Source organism: Miniopterus natalensis, chromosome 7 (genome assembly GCF_054644295.1).
Source record: "Miniopterus natalensis isolate mMinNat1 chromosome 7, mMinNat1.hap1, whole genome shotgun sequence".
Classification (NCBI taxonomy): Eukaryota; Metazoa; Chordata; class Mammalia; order Chiroptera; family Miniopteridae; genus Miniopterus; species Miniopterus natalensis.
This window is the reverse complement of record NC_142087.1, coordinates 82,920,897-82,939,259: the sequence shown is the minus strand read 5'-3', so window position 1 is coordinate 82,939,259 and position 18,363 is coordinate 82,920,897. Positions and strand designations below refer to the sequence as shown.

The 18,363-nt window shown below is 47.1% G+C and overlaps 1 protein-coding gene and 1 pseudogene across 2 annotated transcripts in view; one reads left to right on the top strand and one right to left on the bottom strand.

Annotated features, from left to right (window-relative positions):
- DIDO1 (death inducer-obliterator 1) overlaps nt 1-18,363 on the top strand; it is a 53,776-nt gene that overhangs the window by 14,624 nt on the left and 20,789 nt on the right. For both annotated transcript variants that reach the window (XM_016202472.2, XM_087819222.1), the window contains exons 2-7: nt 5,165-5,333; nt 6,725-6,837; nt 7,661-8,483; nt 9,114-9,435; nt 11,495-11,707; nt 12,985-13,198. In XM_016202472.2, the coding sequence (XP_016057958.2) occupies nt 7,663-8,483; nt 9,114-9,435; nt 11,495-11,707; nt 12,985-13,198 (1,570 nt within the window). In that variant the 5' untranslated portion in view covers nt 5,165-5,333; nt 6,725-6,837; nt 7,661-7,662. The remainder of the gene's footprint in view (nt 1-5,164; nt 5,334-6,724; nt 6,838-7,660; nt 8,484-9,113; nt 9,436-11,494; nt 11,708-12,984; nt 13,199-18,363) is intronic.
- Nucleotides 9,735-11,478, bottom strand: LOC148092836 (large ribosomal subunit protein uL15 pseudogene; annotated as a pseudogene).

Below are 18,363 nucleotides of genomic sequence, written 5' to 3'. Positions count from 1 at the left end.
TCTCTGTGCCCCCCCCCCCCCAGCGGACCACCTGCTGGGGGGAGAGGAACACTGCTTTTAGCTTTAGGGCTCTCCCGCCTTGTAGGTAAGATGCCTGAATGGGAGAGGCACTGTGGTTTTGTATGTTAAATGACACTTCACATTTGTTGTAGGACATCCTTTACTTATACACAGCCTCTGTAACAACACTTGGCTCCCGTGAAAATGGGGTGAGAGTGGCTGTGGAATAATGCAAGTCTCTCGTGGCATGACTCCAGGAGACCACAGCAAGGCACAGGGATTTTACAGCAGTGCCCCCAGTCCAGCACAGATGTACTTGGCGCCCAAAGAGACAATGTGGATATAAAAGCAGTAGAGTGGCCAATGGGGTGGGGGTGGGGGCTGGATTCTTAACAGCTACAGGACCTGGGGACTTAGGGGAAGCAGTCCCCGAAGTTTCCAGCAGGGATAACTGGCACTTTATATCCTACTGTCCTGGGAGGTGACATATGTGCCTGGGCCTCTGTGAGCCCACACCTGAGAGGGAGCGCTTGTGCATGCACACACCGCGCACCCCCCCCCCCCCCCCCCGCACCGCGCATCTGGGAAGGGAAGGGCTCTGTCCAGGAACCTGCCCCAGTACTGCATTGGGCCTTTAGCAGTAGCCAAACTTGTTCTACAGGGCAGATTTCTTAATGAGATCAAGAACCTGGACAGGTCAGAGGATCACTAAGGCCCAGTGGTGGCCTTGTCTTAGGAACACTGGTCTCCCAGGATATAGGATTTGGACGATTCCTTGAACAGTGTTTGAAACCATGTTTTCTTGTTCACTGAGAGGAAAGAGGCAGCTGGCTCTGTCCACTCAGGGTGCTGTGACAAAATATTGCAGACTAGGGCTTACACACAACACAGGTTTATTTCTCATTGCTCTGGAGGCTGCAGGCCCAAGATCTGGGTGTCATTGTGGATGCATCATGGTGAAGCCTCTTTGGTGGCAGATGCGGATCTCACTGTCTCCTCACAGGGTGGCAGGTTCTCTGGGGTCCTGTTTATCAGGGCAATGATCCCACTCATGGGGCTTCACCCTCGTGACCTAAGCACCTCCCGAAGGCCCCCACCTCCTTGTACCATTCATTGCCTTGAGCACTGTGTGTCCATGTGAATTTGGGGAAAGCGGCACAAACACGCAGACCACAGCAGGAACCCATTCAAGGTAGCACTTTAGGAGACTGTCTGGACCGTTAAATAGAGAGCAGTGAGACTTCAGTTGTATTAACTCATGTGGCTGTTCTGATTCCTGACTCATTTAGATAGTTGCCTGCCGAGGTCACAAGCCTGTGTTTTGCACCAGAACCAGGTAGAGAGAAACCAGAGCACCCACCTTTCCCCCATCCTGCAGAGGGTTCTGAGCGATAAGGTTGGCTTTTGTCTCTGCACATCTGTGAAGCAAAAGTACCTGAGCAGGGTTGTTTCCGGATCTCTCTCTATACCTCTTGAGAAATTTGCTGTGTTCTGGACACCCTGGCTTCATCAAAATAGTTGTAGTAATGACAGTGTTGTTTGTAAGTTGCAAAACTTGGAGCGAGCTCTCTGAAGAGTTAAATGTAATTTGTACAGTTGAGCCTCCTAGTTACTTTGTGGCCCAAACCTGTATGCTCATGTTCTGTGGACGAGCGAGTGTTGCAACTGCAGACCTATAGGGGTCGATGGCAGCAGAGCTGCCTGTGGACTGAGGGCAGCCACTACCAGTGCCTGGAGAACGGCATGCTCTCGGGATATCCTGCATGGTTGGAATTTCTGAGCATATTCTCATTAGTGACTCCCCCATTAATATAAACTGAATTGTGAGAGTCAAAGAGTTAAATATTCTGATTCAGCAGAGTACAAATTAGCGAGGTTATGATGTAGCTTTTGGATGTAATTTCTGACTGGTGGGTCAGAATTATTTCAAAATTAAATGGTTGGTTTTGAATATTGTCCTGGGGAGTATGAGGTTTGGAGAAACATGGTTTTGCCACCAGGTAGGACATCTGCACTGGATGTGCTCTTTGAGAAGAAATGGTTGTGCTGTGAGAGTAGGAACCACGTTGTGGTTGGATAGCATATTGAAGGTGACTTAGGGCCATGGGTCTCGTCACTGTATTGAACTGCACCCCTCGAAACGGGCCTCCAGTGTGCTCTGTGGTGTGGGGCCGTTGGCTTCACCATGGTCATAGTCCCCCACCACTGATATTCGTAGTTTGTTTTGTAAGTAACGCGTTACATTTTAGAAGGGTACTTCTGGTTTTGTTTTTAAGAAATTCACTTCTGGCAGCTTAACATTTTGAAGAAGTGGAGAATGAAAGACAGAGTGAGGGTTGTTTTAGAACAGTTTTGTGGAAGGAAGTGTTGAGTCCCTCCTGATACTGAAGCCCAGGTGTGTGAGAGTGCTGGGCATGGATGTGGTGTGTTCTTAAGCCGATAGAAATGCCTTGTTACAGGAGCCTGTCCCTGGAGGTCCCCAAACCCTTCTGGGGACAAGAGGTCAAAACTCTTTACACTATGATAGTTGGCGTTGTCGGCCTTCCCCATTGAGTTGACATTTGCACCGGTGGTGGTGCAGAAGCAAATTGGGTTGGTGATATAAAACCCTACTGTGTGCTCTCCACCTCTACACTGGTCACTTAAAATGCACCAGCTTCCCTTCATGTCTTTGATGAAGCAGTAAAGATTATTTTATTCAATCTTAGCCATTAGTGTACATTTCCCTCATGCTCCCTGTGATGACGTGGCGAGGTGTGTTCTTATACTAATAGAAATGCCTTGTTATAGGAGTCTGTCCCCGGGTCCCTGGCAGGGTGCTCTTGGGACCTGAGCCATCTGTTCTTGAAAGGACAACTGAGAGGCTGCAGTTTTCAGGCTGGTTTTTGGCAGGCATTTTCTTGAAGATGAAGGATGTGAGTCTCAAGGGAAAAACTTGCAGTATTTGTTGCTAACGATAAAATTCTAGCTTTCAAACAAATATTAGAATTTTGAAAAGCTTCTATGTGCCATTGTGAGCTTGATGGCTTACCAGTGACAGTAGCCGTCTGAGGAGACAGGTGCCAGCATTAGCACGTGTGTGTCCTCCGTGTCATCTGATGGAACGTGCTGCACTTGGATTTGTGTGAACTAGTGATCCAGAATACCATATGGTTTCTGTTTCCCTGTTGCAGCTAATGTGACACTGCAACTCATCAAAGCTTGGTGTGGAGTAGCAAAGAACACCCACAGTTACCTGGAAACTTTCTTGTTTTAATTTTGGAAATAACCAGGTATTCCACAAAAACAGAAGCTCTTTGGGGTCTTCAGTTTTTAGGAGTGTAAAGAGGCCTTGGAACCCAAAAGTTGGAGAGTTGCCTTTCAAGGACCTTGAAGGTACTGGATCCCTTTCAGCCATTGGGGTTGCCCTGCCAGGTGCATACTCCATGGTTTAACAACAGTTGAGATTTTTAAACCTATGATTTCATAGCATCATTCCTACCTTGGCTTAGCAGGGGAGGGAGCAGTTTTCAATTGAGAAAAATCTTGCACTTAGAAATGTAGAAAGATAATTTTAAGTTCTTTCAGTACATTTGATGTTCGTCTGCGGTGTTTTTCACTTTACCAGTTTCAGGGATGCCTGCCTTTTTTCCTTGGGGAAAGTTGTTAATTACTATGATGTGAATGCAGGTTTTGCAACCCTTTTCCTCGTGGTGTAAAGGGTTATACACTTAATGTAAGTTGTGTTAGGAACTTAGCACTTAATTATGCATGTTTTTTCTTTGGTCTTTGTATCCATGTTTTGTATCATGAGCTGAAATTTCATATTAGAATTTCTGTGTTGAAGAAATTATGAAAGGAAGTCAATTTTGCGAATGTAAAAAAGTCCAAATAAATGAAACAAACTGACTAAAATGCGGTGTGTTTTGAATATGGACTTTATCTCATGCCACTCATTAGAAGTTAAACTAGGTTTTTTTCTTTTCCGATGAAATTTTCAGCACTTAAATACAGACATATGTTTGTCTTTCAGAGTAACATAAATTGAAAGTTTTTTTTTCATTCCTGAGAATATCTTAAATTTTGTTCTTGGGGTTATGGAATATACAAATAAGGTTTAGTTCCAGTTTCTTCTGAGAAGTAAAGTTTCTGAACCATTGAAGCCTTGTTTTGAGACGGGTTTGCCACATTCAAGAGATTTGGTGGCTGTGATGACAGATTTGGTTAATGGGGTGAAATGGTCACTGTCGCTTTAAAAGGAATGGGCATCAGAATGTTTGGCTTTGTTCTGAGGTCACTAAGGCTACCACAGTTACACAGAGGCAGTTGGAGTGAGGCTAGGAGGAAGCGAGGTAAGGTGGGTCCTCTGGGCTCTGGACGAGACTGAAATGTGTCAAAAGATCAGTGCTTAGGGCTCCTCAGGGAACAAAGGCAGGTTGGGTTTAGTGAGACTCAGACTAGGTGAGGCCCTTAGTTTGAAAGAGGGTGTAGGAGGAAAGATGTTTTTAATATACATAGGTGACTTGTAACATGTTGATGCTCAATCATAAAGTCTTTTAAAATCTTTCTCAGGTTTTTTAACTAAAATGATGGCATAGGTACAGTATTAAGAATTTTTAAATAATTACATTTATTTCATTTTGCTGTTCAGCCTTTTCACTTTTTTGTTGTTGTTGTTAGTCCTCACCAGAGGACTTTTTTCCCATTGATCTTTAGAGAGAGTGGAAGGGGAGGGGAGAGAATCATAGATGTGAGAGAGGCACTTTGATTGGTTGTCTCCCACATGTGCCCTTGACTGGTAATCGAACCCACAACCCTTCCATGCACAACCAATGCTCTTAACCACTTAGCGCAACACTGTCCAGGGCCCTTTTCACATTTTGTTTCTCTGTTGGGTTTTATTGAACTGGGTTTGTTTCAGAAATTGGATCGTGATTGGGAAGCAGCTGATGCCTGATTACTGGTTGTGGAAACCTTCCATCTTATCCTGCCAGGACCTGTTCTGTTATTACCAGCTTCCTCCCTGCCTTTCTTGGTCCCTGTGTGATCACAATATTTTCTCTAAAAGTCCTTGAAGGAAGGGGACTGTTTTTCGTGTGGTTTTTGTTGCTTAATTTTTGGTTTTTAATGTAGTTTAATTTATAGTTACTCAAGATCTATAAACCATCTTCTTACTTTCTTCTAGGAGCTCACTCATGCGAGCGGTCTCACAATAATCTGCGTAGTTGTCAGTGAGCAGTAACTGGCGGCAGCAGTGTTTGAGGCCTGGCTGTTTGCTTGGACCAAGTGCTTGCAACGGCAAGGCTCTCTGTTGTATTCAGGATTTCCCAGAAGTGTCCAAGCTTTCAGGGCAGGTAACGTATCAGTAGTGTTAAATTTGAACAGCAAAACCTTCAGTTTGAAGTTGTGATTTATGTTTCTAAAGGGCATTATAAGTAAAGAAAGTGATATGATGTAACATTCATATCTGTTTGAAATATTCTAAACTTGAGCCGAAAAGTGTTTTAGGTGAATGTGGAATAATATGTTACTTCTTTTTACCTTTTCTAACCTTTTACTTGTGCGCATTCAATTGAAAAAGATAACTTTTACAGGTTTTTTTGGTGCCCATATTCAGCATACAAAAAATATAAAAGATTTCACAAGTAAAACACTTTAGTTCAAACTGGAAAAAATAACAATTTGATTCAGAGCATATATTTTCCTGTTGGTTGTTTTATTAGTGCATAGACCTTGAGGTAGTATGTTCTCTCTGTGGTGAAGTGTACTTTGCAGAAAATTCTTCCTGCGGAAAACTGTCCACACTGCATTGGGAATGGGGCTCATTTCCCAGCCCTGCGGGAGCTTTTGTGGGGCTCAGTCACAGACCTTCTGAGATGGAGGGACTGTGGCTACCTGCACATCAGTCCTCTCACACTGTGTCTTTGATGAAATTAAGACTGTTGTATGAAATGAGGGCTTGGCCTTTTTTTTTTTTAAACAGCTGTTTGCTCTATGCTTTGCTGCTTTTTTTTTTTTTTTTTTAATATACGTTTTTATTGATTTCAGGGAGAGAGAGAGATAGATAGAAACATCAATGATGAGAGAGTCATTGATCGGCTGCCTCTTGCACACCCCACACTGGGGGTCAAACCCACAACCCAGGCATGTGCCCTGACTGGGAATTGAACCGCAATCTCCTGGATCCTGGGTCAACGCTCAACTGCTGGGCCACGCCTAGCCCGGCTTGACTGTCTTTCAAGATGGCTGTCAGGTTTGCTGCAAGTTGATTTGCAAGAGTAGAACACTTATCCTAAAAGTCAGATTTCTAGGTTGGGATGGGCAAACAGTTGTAACTAGTGTGGTTAGTAACAGCTCTAACACATGTACTGTGCAAGGGTCTCAGCCCTGTTTTGGGGGAGCATGAGTGGTGTTTCTCACATTTGAGCTCACAACATTATGACATCAGAACTGCTTCTTGAATGCAAGCAGTTAGTGTGACTTGCTCAAGGTCACCAGCCAGAGCACTCTGTGTTGGAAGCACTGTAAGCACCCCAGTTTAGTTCAGCTGGAACCAGAGAGGTGGCACACATGCTGATGTCACAGCCACTCTAGCAAGCTTCTGAGTGGTTGGGAGCATGAGGCCAAGTTCCACAGTGAAGAGTGTGCGAAGCTGGACAGGAAACGGAGTGACAGCACTTAGTGCGAAGTAGAAAGGAGTCGTGTTGCATAAGGTTTTGAATTTTGTGTATCTTATGTTTTGAAGGTCTTCATTCTGTACCAGTCCTTCCCCTAGGATGGAACATGGCGTAAAGTCTGAATCATCACGAGCATTTACATGTGATTGAAGCCTGGACAGCTCGGAAAATAATTCTCAAGGTATGTACTGTATTCTTTGGGTTTTATCATTTCAAACAAGAGTCACGGTTTCACAAACATGACCCTTCAATAATCTATTAGTAGGAAAGAGAGAAAGGTAAAATAGGAAGAATAAATACACATTAAAGCTTTTGCCAAGGTCAGTATTTCCTGTGTCCCAGTTATGTGTTGCTACGTAACAACTATCCCCAGAACTCACCCTTCTGTATCTATTGAGTCGGTGCTCAGGAGCCTGAGCAGAACCCAGCTGGGCTGTGGTGCAGGTCCAGCACACATCCTCTCCATATATACTCTCCAGCCAGGTGGTGGACTTCTTGCGTGGCAGCTCAGGGCTCCGAAGCCCAGGACTGGCACAGCGTCCACTGTTGGCCTGATTTGGGGAGATGGCAGCCATCTCCTGTCCACTGCAGCAAACACTGTTCTGGTCTTGTCCTTATTGCCCAGGACTGAGGCCCATTTGATATTTCCCCACTATCTGTTTTATTCGATCTTGTCCTAAGCAGTTAAATGGCAAAGTTGCAGACCTGCTAGCTGTTTTTTTCGTTCTTTCTAATATTAGATATGTAACAATTTGAGTTTTGTTCAAGAATCACCTCAGATTTCATGTATCACACTTTAGGAAACTGGTCAAAATGACTTGCTTTTAAGAGCCATCTTCACTGGTCGTGGATAGGAAGTCATTCCTTTCCTGAGTGGTCACGTGGGTGGTCTCCCTCCTGTGGGATGAAGGCCGTGCTCCTCTAGCTCAGTGGCTCAGTGCTCACTCACCAAGGAATGTGGCCTCGTTAACGTTGGTCATGGTTTGGTTGCATTTCCCCATTAGGTATGGATGAGAAAGGTGACCAGAGCAATGAGGAAGCCCCCAAGGTCATCAAACCCACCAGTAAAGAGTTTAGGAAAACGTGGGGGTTTCGAAGGACCACCATTGCTAAACGAGAGGGCACTGGGGACGCGGAGTTAGACTCTGTGGATCAGCAGCCCCAGCAGCAGCAGAGCCTTTCCTTGCGACGCAGTGGGAGGCAGCCGAAGCGGACTGAGAGGGTGGAGGAGTTTCTCACGACGGTCCGGCGTAGAGGGAGGAAGACTGTGCCTGTCTCCCCTGAGGACCCCAGTGAGCCAACCTCCTGCCCAGTCACAGATGTCGAAACTGCTTCTGAGGGGAGCGTCGAGAGCACCTCTGACAGTAAAAGTGGGCCCAAGGTTGGCCCCGCTGGCAGTAAGGGACTACCAGCCTCATCTGCAAAGGCCAAAGGAGGTGATGGTGAGGACGACACCTCCGATAGTGACAGTGATGGGTTGACCTTGAAAGAACTTCAGAATCGCCTGCGAAGAAAGCGAGAGCAAGAGCCAGCTGATCGGCCCCTGAAAGGTGTCCAGAGTCGCCTGAAGAAGAAGCGTCGGGAGGAGGACCTGACAGAAACTGTGGACATGGAGGTGGCCGATGCTGTGGAGAGCTCATCTCCCAGCCAGCAAGAGCCCGCAGCTGAGCAGGCAGCGAGCGATGACAGAGAGAGGAAGTCAGAAGGGCGGGCGGCCCAGGGGGTCAAAGAGGAGGACCCTGGAGGCTCGGTCAAGCACAAGCCTGAGTGTGAGGTGTATGACCCCAACGCTCTGTATTGCATATGTCGTCAGCCTCACAACAACAGGTAGGTTATGGGCGAGGAGAATGCTGGCTGCCCCGGGTTTCAGGGAAATCCACGTGAGAAAGCAGCTGGGGAGTCTTCCATCCGATTTGATTTAGGGTTACAGAGCTGGGCTGAGTGAGCAACTTGTGCTGTTGAAAAAGATGAACAAGTCATTGTCAAAAAGGTACTCTGGAGCCACACACTGCATGCACTGTGGTTGCCACTGGCTGCTCAGGGCTCTTCACCACCTCGGTCACACTAGCCACATGCAGCCAGCAGTGTGTGTGCAAGGCAGCACAGACTGAAACATCGCTCTCATCCCAGAGCTTGCTCTCGGGTAGCGCTGCTCTGGTGGCATTAGGAACCACTGTCTGGTTCGTTGGGTGGGAGGGGAACGTTGCTCTTGTGGCGATGGTACTGAAGTATTGGGGGATGGTCAGGAGGCCTTTAGCTCACTTAAAACGCTCTACTCAAAACAAAATTACATGAACTTGCTTGTTAAGAGAAGGGTATACCGTGTTCTTTATCCTGTCTCTCTACTTTTCTGTATGTTTGCATTTTTTTTAAGTGTTGAAACCAACTTGACTTACTAATATGTCTAAAATTGAGTCTTATCTTTATTTTCCATTCCTGGTTATTTTCTAATTTCAGGTTTATGATTTGCTGTGACCGATGTGAAGAATGGTTTCATGGCGATTGTGTGGGCATTTCTGAGGCTCGAGGGCGGCTCCTGGAGAGGAACGGGGAGGATTATATCTGCCCCAACTGCACCATCCTGCAGGTGCAGGACGAGCCTAACTCAGAAACCACTGACCAGCAGGAAGCGAGACTGCGACCTGCAGACGCCGACGGCACAGAGTGTACAAGTATCGGGACCATAGAGCAGAAATCCAGCGAAGACCAAGGGATAAAGGGGAGAATTGAGAAGGCTGCGAACCCGAGTGGCAAGAAAAAACTGAAAATATTCCAGCCTGTGAGTATTCAGTGATGGAGGGTGACCTTACAGATCTGACTTCTGCCTGCAAGCATTAAGACCCAGAAGCTGCTTTCTTTTGGAAAATTTTAGGCTTCCCCAGAAGCAGCATCGTGTCTGGTGAGGGTGGGCTGGTAGGAAAGCAGCCGTGCTCTGTACTTTGCAGGGCCCCCCTCGTGGGACTCTGTGTCCAGCTCCTGGACTGTTACTGTTGATTCAACATTTTCCTTAAATGGACTCATTTGTTAAAAATAAGCCGTTCCCTAAGTGTTATTAATGGAGCTGCATGTAACATACAGTCATCTTGGAGTTACTGAAGTGAGTGTGCTCTTGTCTCCCTGGGACACAGCACACGTGTGCCCCCCCCCCCCCCCAATACCCTTAATCCCCTCAGCACTTCTACTGAAGAACTTAGCCTTCACTATGACAGGCTGCTTTGGGCCCCTTCCCTTTCCCAGACTTTGTAGTAGCCAATCGCACCACATCAGTGATAGGAGCAGCTCCTGTCTTGTTTTTGGCAGCATGTACCTGTGTTGTCTCACTGACCAAGGTCCACTGTTTATCAGGGTTGACGGTGGAAGCTCTGGTTCCTCTTTGAGTGGTAATGCCTCATGCCGACTTTCCCAAAGGAACCTGGCTGATATTTGATGAAGTTGGTCATATGATGATGCACACTGCCAGCATTACCTCCCCTCCTGGGTGCTTCCTGTGCTTGCCGATGGGCCATAGTTCATGTGGCCCCAAAGTTTCCAGGTCTTCCTCAGTCTGGATGGCTTATTGGTAGCCAAGATGCAAGAGAACAAGAACAAGTGGTCTTGAACCTGCCTCACTGGAGATGCTGAGGGTGGTGGTGGCAGCTCTCCAGTGGCTACCTGGGGTGATAAATGACCTCAGCCAGGATGACCCCCAGCCCAGTGTCTGTGGCTCCTATCACACCTGCCTGTGCCAGCTCTGTTTACTCTGTTCTCCTTCCCAGCTGGTTTTCAGGCCCCTTCAGAGCTGTGATTCTTTGTCATGTTTCCCATGGATGTCAGCTTCTGCTGGAGAGCCATCTTGGGCTCTCATGATTGCTCTACTCAAGGCATGTTTTCACTCCCAGACTCCTGCGTCCCAGCCACCCTTGACCGGCTGCCCCTGGTGTGGTCAGCTGGAGGTGGCCATGTCAAAAGGTGTCTCTGCCTTAACACCTGCATTGTGTTTGGAAAGGGGGGGGGGGGCACTGGAGCATTTAGTATAGCACCAGCATGAGGTCTTTGCTGCTACTCAGTGGAAATGTGATACTGTTAACATCTGTAGTCATTAGAAAGCGTTAACAGAAATGTAAGCTCGTGGGAAAGTAATCTTAATTTCGTGTCTTTAGTGTGTTTGAGACTACTTATGTTTGAATTTAATCTTGAGTGAAACTTGGATTCCATGAAGGAAAAACAATTGTCTTTACTTAATGTGAGACGTAAGATTTTGCTCAAGTACGTCTGAGGGATGTGTTTGTGTGTTTGGTCTTGACCATCAGACCTACTCTAATGATGAACAGAGGCTCTGTCTCAGCTCGTGGTGCATCAGGTTCCTAGCTGTGCCACAACTGCAGACTTAGCTAAAAAGCACACTTCTTAGCTCAGTTTCCATGGGTCAGAAATGGGCCTGGCTAATCCAGGCCCTCTGCTCAGGGTTGTCCTACGCTGTACTCCAGGGGCCAGTGGAGGCCAGAATCTCAGGCTAGGTAGGTAAAGATCTACTTCCAGAAGCTTTCACTTCTATGAAGGTGTCCTATGCTGTTTTAGTGGCATGCTTATATTAAAAAGGTATTTGTTTATCTGAGATTCAAACCTAATTGGGTGTCCTGGATTTCACGTGCACCCTCACCCTTAGAGCCCAGCTACGGGTGGCCCTCACAGTAATTCATGTGCTTTGAGTAAACAAAAGATAAGTTTTTACTCACATTCAAAATCCTGTTAGCGTCTCTTGATTACAAACAGTGTCTTCAGTACTAAAAATAGTGGTTTTACAAAGTACCTTAACTGCTGGAATTGCTAAGTCTGAAGTCATCTGTTCTGTTTTGCAGATTGCAGAGGCTCCTGCTGCTGCAAAGTGTATTGGGCCGGGGTGCTTGAGTGTGGCGCAGCCCGACTCTGTCTACTGCAGCAGTGACTGCATTCTGAAACACGCTGCCGCCACCATGAAGTTCCTGAGTGCGGGGAAGGAACCCAAACCCAAACCCAAAGAAAAGATCAAGACCAAACCAGAAAAGCTCATTCTTCCCAAATGTAGTGTTCAGGTAAGTTGACAACCCCTCATTTGAACAGTTGAAGTGTAAGCGTATCCATGTTCCAGGCTTGTTTGTAGCCTGTACGGGACAGCAGCATAGTAAGTCAGGTGCTGTCCCCTCCTATTTTCTGGTCTTTTTGTCAGAGTTACCAGTGAGCATATATTCTCACGTTTTCTTTTTTAATCCTCATCTGAGGATATTTTTTTCCATTACTTTTCAGAGAAAGCAGAAGGGGGGGGGGGGGGGACAGAGAGAAATAGACTGGTTGCCTTCTGCACGTGCCCTGACAGGACAGGGAGTGAACCCGAAACCAAGGTACTAGCCTTTGACTGGGAATTGAGTCCATGACCTTTCTGTGTGAAGGCCAACACACCAGCCAGGGCTATTCTCACGTTTTCTTTTCTCTGCCTTCTAGCTGAGGGATTGACTTAATATGGATGCAGTAAAGCAAACCCAAGCAGCTGGCTGCTGTCCCTAAGCCAGCAGTCTCCCAAGAAGTATTGGTGACTATTGGAACCAATTGGGAAGCGAAGTCACAGCCAGCCAACGGGTGGGGGATGGGCTCTGAGGCAAGCCTGTCTTACTGTGAACCTGGCTCTCAGATGGCCTGGCTTTGAAACACGTGTGTGCTTCAGGAATCACAAGCACTTGCCTTCTACTTGAAGGCCCTCCTCAAGTTCACTCAGGTTGGCATGGCTGTGGGATGACTCCCATTGCACTTGTGACAAACAAGCCTAATGGAGAGTTTTCTTGGCGTATTTAAATGTGTATTTAGCCTTAAGATAGCCTAATGTTTAAGGCTGGTAATTTTGAGCCAGAACTGCTGTGCCCAGTAAGAGTGACCCTGCAGGATGCCTGATGGAGAGCACGGAGTGTGGGGACCCTGGACTTGTTGCCCAGAGTTGCCCTTCTCCCTGCAGTGTTGTGGGCACATTCTCACAGAAGCCATTCCCAGTTGGCTCTTGCCTCCTTTCACCACCTGTTCAGCGGGCTTGCTCTGTGTTACCCTTGCCACCTCGCACCTCAGCAGGATGACAGGTTATTCTGTGTTGGGCCTCACGTCTCTCAGAGGTTGAAGCCCATTCCTGCCATTATGGTGGAATGCTGAGGGGGCAGCTGGTGGCAAGTGCTGCTGAGGCCTGGTGCTGAGCAGGTGGGCCCAGGCGCACAGGGTGGGGAGGGGGCTTGAAGTGACCCTGAGCATGTCCTTACCTTCACTGAGAAGGGAAGTTAGCGAAGGTTGACTTTTGACCTCCTTAATGATTGGAGTTTTACTGATTATTCAGGCAGGCATTAAAGTCTCTTCTGTGCACAAGAGACCTGCTCCAGACAAGAGAGAGAACACTGTGAAGAAGGCAGTGGTGGCCCCTGCTCGGAGTGAGGTCCTTGTGAAGGAAACAACTTGCGAGAGCAGCACGCCGTCCTGGGCGAGCGACCACAATTACAATGCAGTAAAGCCAGAACAGACTGCTGCCCTGTGGCCGTCACTGTTGTATAAATGTATGTATCACCTAGGGGTGGCCTCCGGACCCTTTCCCGTCTTTCTGGACGGCCTTCCACTTGGGACTGTCCAGAACTAGGAGGTTTAGCCAAGCTTAGTGCTGCACCTCCAGGGATGGAAGCAAATACCCAGGAGCCCCATGGGCTCGCCCTTTGTCTGTTTTCCACAAAGCCCTACAAACCTCAGTGTTCAGTGTGGCACCTGGTGGTCGAGGTCTAATCTTTTTCATTATCAGGCACTGGTAAGTATTTGGTATTGTTGCCAAGAAAGCCCAATGAACAGGTACACTTGCCTGGCACTCCAAGTTCATCACCATCTATATGACAGGTACATTATATCACAGCCCTGTTAGCTGTACAGTTTTCCACACTGCCCTTTAGCATGTGTGGTCATCACTTCCTTTGTATGTTGGGAGCTCTTTTTGCAAATTAGTGTTGCACGGATAGTGACAACTGAAGTACAATTTCTGAGTGGAGAGAAATGTTTCATATTCAGTGCACATACTACACATCCACATAAACACACACTCCAGGTCTGAAGGCAATGCACTGAGCTTCATGTGTCCCAGGTAAGTGGGTAAGGTGTCTCCTAAAGCAGACTGCCACGAGCGGCTGGCCTCCGGACTTCTCTGGGCGCTGCTGGCCCTCCCCCAAATGAGGGATTCAAAGTATTGCCAATCAGTCTTTGAAATCCCAGATTTATGCAGCAGTTTTATTTGTTTATGCAGCAGTCTTTTATTTTTTCAGACTAACTTTCAAAAATTAAATTGATCTTCAGGGCACGTCGTATTTTATTACTAAGATGATTTTTACTTCGTTTTTATTTGTGCTGTCTTTCATACTGTTTTATACCTTTTTTTAAAAGCACCGAAAGGTTAACAAGCCCTGAATTCCAAGGTTATAGCAGTGTGCTGCCTTCTCCCTTTAGTCCTCTGTCAATGATCACCGAGGGAAGGTGCTTGGAGGTTGGTGCTGTGGACTAGTGTAGTTAGAAAATGTGTAACTAAATACTCACTTTGAGAATGTAAATGGCCCAAGACCTAATTGCAAACTAATACTAGATTTTTTATTATTTTAGGAATAAGTTGTTAAATACAGTTAATCACTTGTATTAAAATGAGTTTGATACACTTTAGGTTGTTTAAGAATTTCATGCTAACCACACGTCTCAAATTTTCATTAAGTTGTAGCACCTCTACACAGTGGCACTTTTACAGAGGCCGTGAACATACTTAAAAACATGCATCACTTAAGCGTGAATGGGTTGTGGGTGGTGGCTCTGGAGTCCACTGTAACTGCTCTAAGTGGGTTACAGGCTGCAACAGACTCAGGAAACCCAGGCACAGCTGCCAAGGCCCTGGGGACTGATTTCCGTCTGTTGACTAGAGCTGGAAAGCTGCCCTGAGGTGCCATGTGCGAAGTTGTGGGGACTGGATGGCTCTCTCCCTGGACATGAATCCCACTGTGATCTTCAGGGAAGAGAGGAATGGGGGAGGGTCCACCAGGGGGCGATTCCTCTGCTCACAGACTGGGTTTTCTTGTCTCCACCTCTCTCCACATCAGCTCCTCCCTGAGACGGGCTTCAGTTGACAGAAAGTTGAAACTAATGGCTGACCCTTCTTCCTAGCACACTGACACCTCAAAATTAAAACTGATGGATATCCAGAATTGATCAAATGCATAGGGGACATTTTTTGAGCTAGTTGCTTTTGATCATTTTTTTTTTTGTTGTCCCCAAAATGTCATCTTCCCAAAAGATGATTGGGAGGGAACAGTAAGAGGGTCATTGGTAAAAATACCAACTTCAGCCCTGGTGAGTAGCCGTTGTGTCTCTACCTCTGACCAAGAGAGCATCCTTTCACAGTTGTGATAGTGGAACAGTGGCAGAGCGCAGTGCACACACAGAACCCTATGTCCCCACAAGGACCCCCGCCTGGGCCCCTGCAGAGTGGGCTTTTCTGGGTTGGGGTGGTGAGATTCAGGGTGCTGCTGATGCTGGGACACTGGCCTGGATACATGGACCCTCCTTCAGCCCAGAGAGCCAATATGCTGCTCCTGGCCGCACCCTGGGCTTCTCTCTTTCCCAGTCCCTGGTGCTGACCTTGGGTTGTGGATACAGAGACAATTGTCAGTGAACATGGTGGGGGGCCTTCTGTTAAACTGCGTAGAAGCTCTTTCCTCCTCCTCATGAAAGTATCAGTAGGTCCTTCGTGTTCTCAGGATAATGCGATTAACATAGACTCATTCCTGATTAATTTTTTAAATTGCTTTTGAGGTTTTCTGTACTTGTGGAAACAATTGTTTTTTAAATTTCTCCCCCAAATCAGTCATGTTTGTGCTTTTATAGTTTTATTTTTTTTCTTCATTTCCACTATTGATTCACTTCCCATTACTGTTAAGGCACAGAGAGAGATTAACTTTTTTTTTATTCTTTTCCCTAAAATGCCCCATTATTAGAAAGAATGTGGACATGGAATTGTGGTATTCATAGTCATAGGCATAGTTTCTAGAATTTTGGACTCCTTAAATGGCTCATCAGATGACTTAAAACACTGGGGATCTGAACAAATTTTGACTGAAATGTGAGATTTCTACAGTTTCATCTAGCTTTGAGTATTAAAATGGAAAACCCTAAGAGAACCAGGACACCCGAGTCTGGATGGTTTGTTGAACATGTTGCCCAGATACAGCCTTGCCCCCCCCACTCCATTTGCGGCCATGCAGATCGTCCATGAGCTGTGGAGAAGTGGATGGAGAACACGGACTCTCACGAGGGTGACTAATGGTGTGGGCTCCAGGAGCACATTTCACAAATCATCAGAGGAAACAAGTTTCCTGTAATATGTGGGGATCCTAGAACCCAAGCATATTTTGTAGACATTTAAGGCGGGGGTGGGGGGGTCTTGTGTTTTATCAGCTGCGTGAGCCATTCTTACCTGTCTCTTCCAAGATTGTCAATTTGCAATAAAATGTGGCTGGGGGTAAACCAGACTTCGTACATACGAACCAACCCCCAACCCCCACCCCACCCCAATTAGAGGAAAAACCAAAGCTTGTACTAATGAAGGATTTAGTTTGACAACTTTTTAATGCTCTCCATACAGGTGTAATTTTCTTGGTTGTCAGTGACATTCTTTTGGTATTTTAAACTGTTGTACTTTTCACAACATTAAAATAGCCAACTGTTTAGGAAATTAGGTTGGGGAATGGTTTCACATGTACATAAACATTTGAGATGAAACACCTCAGCAGCACCCTGTGCTGCAGCCCCTGGGGAGAGAGGGAGGGCTAGAAGTTTTCAGCTCAGGATAGGTCCTGCTTCCTTCACCTGCTCTTCAGTGACCTTCATGTGACCTTGTGGAGCTCTGGGTCTACTCTGATACAGTTTGAAGATTAATGCTCTGGAAAGTCCCTCTGGTGGCATCATCAGTGTCAGAGTCCAAGGTCCCCTCTCAAGATGCTGCAGGTCTTCCACTGCGCTGCACAAGTTTCGGGTGTATGTGTATCGAGTTGTAAAATAATAATATTGATCTTTGTGCATGGCACAAAACCATGCACGTAGTTATGTTCTTAGCTTCTGAGAATTAAAGAAGTGAACTTAGAAGACGGATAAGAAGTTTTGCCACTTTCATTTGTTTAAATGAAAGTTAGAGCAACTCTCATTGCGCAGGTGGACCCGGAGGAGCTCGGCAGGAAGAGAGCCAAGGTAACTTGCTGCCTAGCTGCTGCATATGCACGGCCACCCGCCCAGCCACCCAGGTGCCCAGCCACCTGGGTGCCACCCATGTGACCCTTTGTGACCTGGAGTTCATGGGGAGGGTCTAAGGCCCCTAGCCCCCATCGTGTTGGTTGAAGTAGTAAACAATTTGGGCACAAATGTTGGTGAGACTGTAACCTTACTGAAGTGAAGAGACTGCCTGGCGACAGTCAGTGCTAGATGGCGGGAAAGCAGCAGCTGTGCTTCCCAGGCCACTGCACTGGGAGTGTCTGCCCTTCCCCTTGAGTGACATGCCGGCTCCCACGAGGCCTTAATCACATTTTTCTAGTGCTCGTGATGATGACTAATTGGGCCGGTTCGTATGCCACCTACTAACCCAATGTGAATTTTCAAAACACTTAAAACGGAGAAGGGCATTGACCTCCAGAGATCAGAACTTGGGTTTTGCAAGTTTCTTATGGAGAGTTCCATGCACCTCTCTATTTGCGGTGTAAATCACCCAAGTACGACATCCAACAAGTTATAAGTTTTGTGAGGCCCAGGCCGCAGCTGTTCAGACCTCGTTAGAGGTGTCCCTGTGGCCCAGAGCCTCCAGTCCACAGCGTGTGGAGGCGCTGTCCTGGGAGTTGCTGTTCTCTAACAAGTGAAGCCGTGCTGTCGAGTAACTCCAAATACTGAAGCAAGTGGACGAGAGCAGGGCGCTTTCTCGCCGCTGTTACCTTGATTCTTCACCGGGAAGGAGGAGTAGGAGACAGCTGCAGTGAGAAACTCCATTCATTGTACACGGGTCCTACCAAGCTGAACAGAACTGATGTCCCAATGAACAGAATTCACACCCACACTTTCTCCAGTGTCCTTGTTATAGTGATCCCTTACAGTGTCTGACTGCTGAGCAGATGTGGGACCCAGTGGGTGGTGATGGTGTGGAGTCCTCCAGTCAGTGGGCAGCTCCAGGGAGGGGACAACCCTGCAAGGGCCTCCAGTCACTCCCCTGCACCTGCCATGTGGTTGGTTCACTGACACACCACTTGCTCACTTGATTTCTTTGGCTTTTACAGCAAATCATTAAGCAGGCCCACCTCAGGCATCGGTGTGACTCATATTTGGGATTTTTTTTTTGAGTAAACTGGCACATAGGATAGGACAAGGTGGAAAGCAATATGCAATTCCTCTGAGGGCTTCTCAGCAGGTGCTGTGCCTGTGCAGGGTTGTCCTGTGACACCCGTCCGTAGGTGTGGGTGATGTGGGCTGTGCTGGCTGGGTGTACCCCCATATTTACTCCCAGTCCTATAACTTCTTTGAGCATCTGCACAACCTACACCCGGGACACGGCAGCAGTACTGGTGGAGACCTGTGTCCTCCAGTCTTCACTGAGGGCCACCAGTGCCACCCAGTGGCCAGCGATGCGGTAGCATCAAGGCACCACAGCCTGCCTTGCTGTGTGACA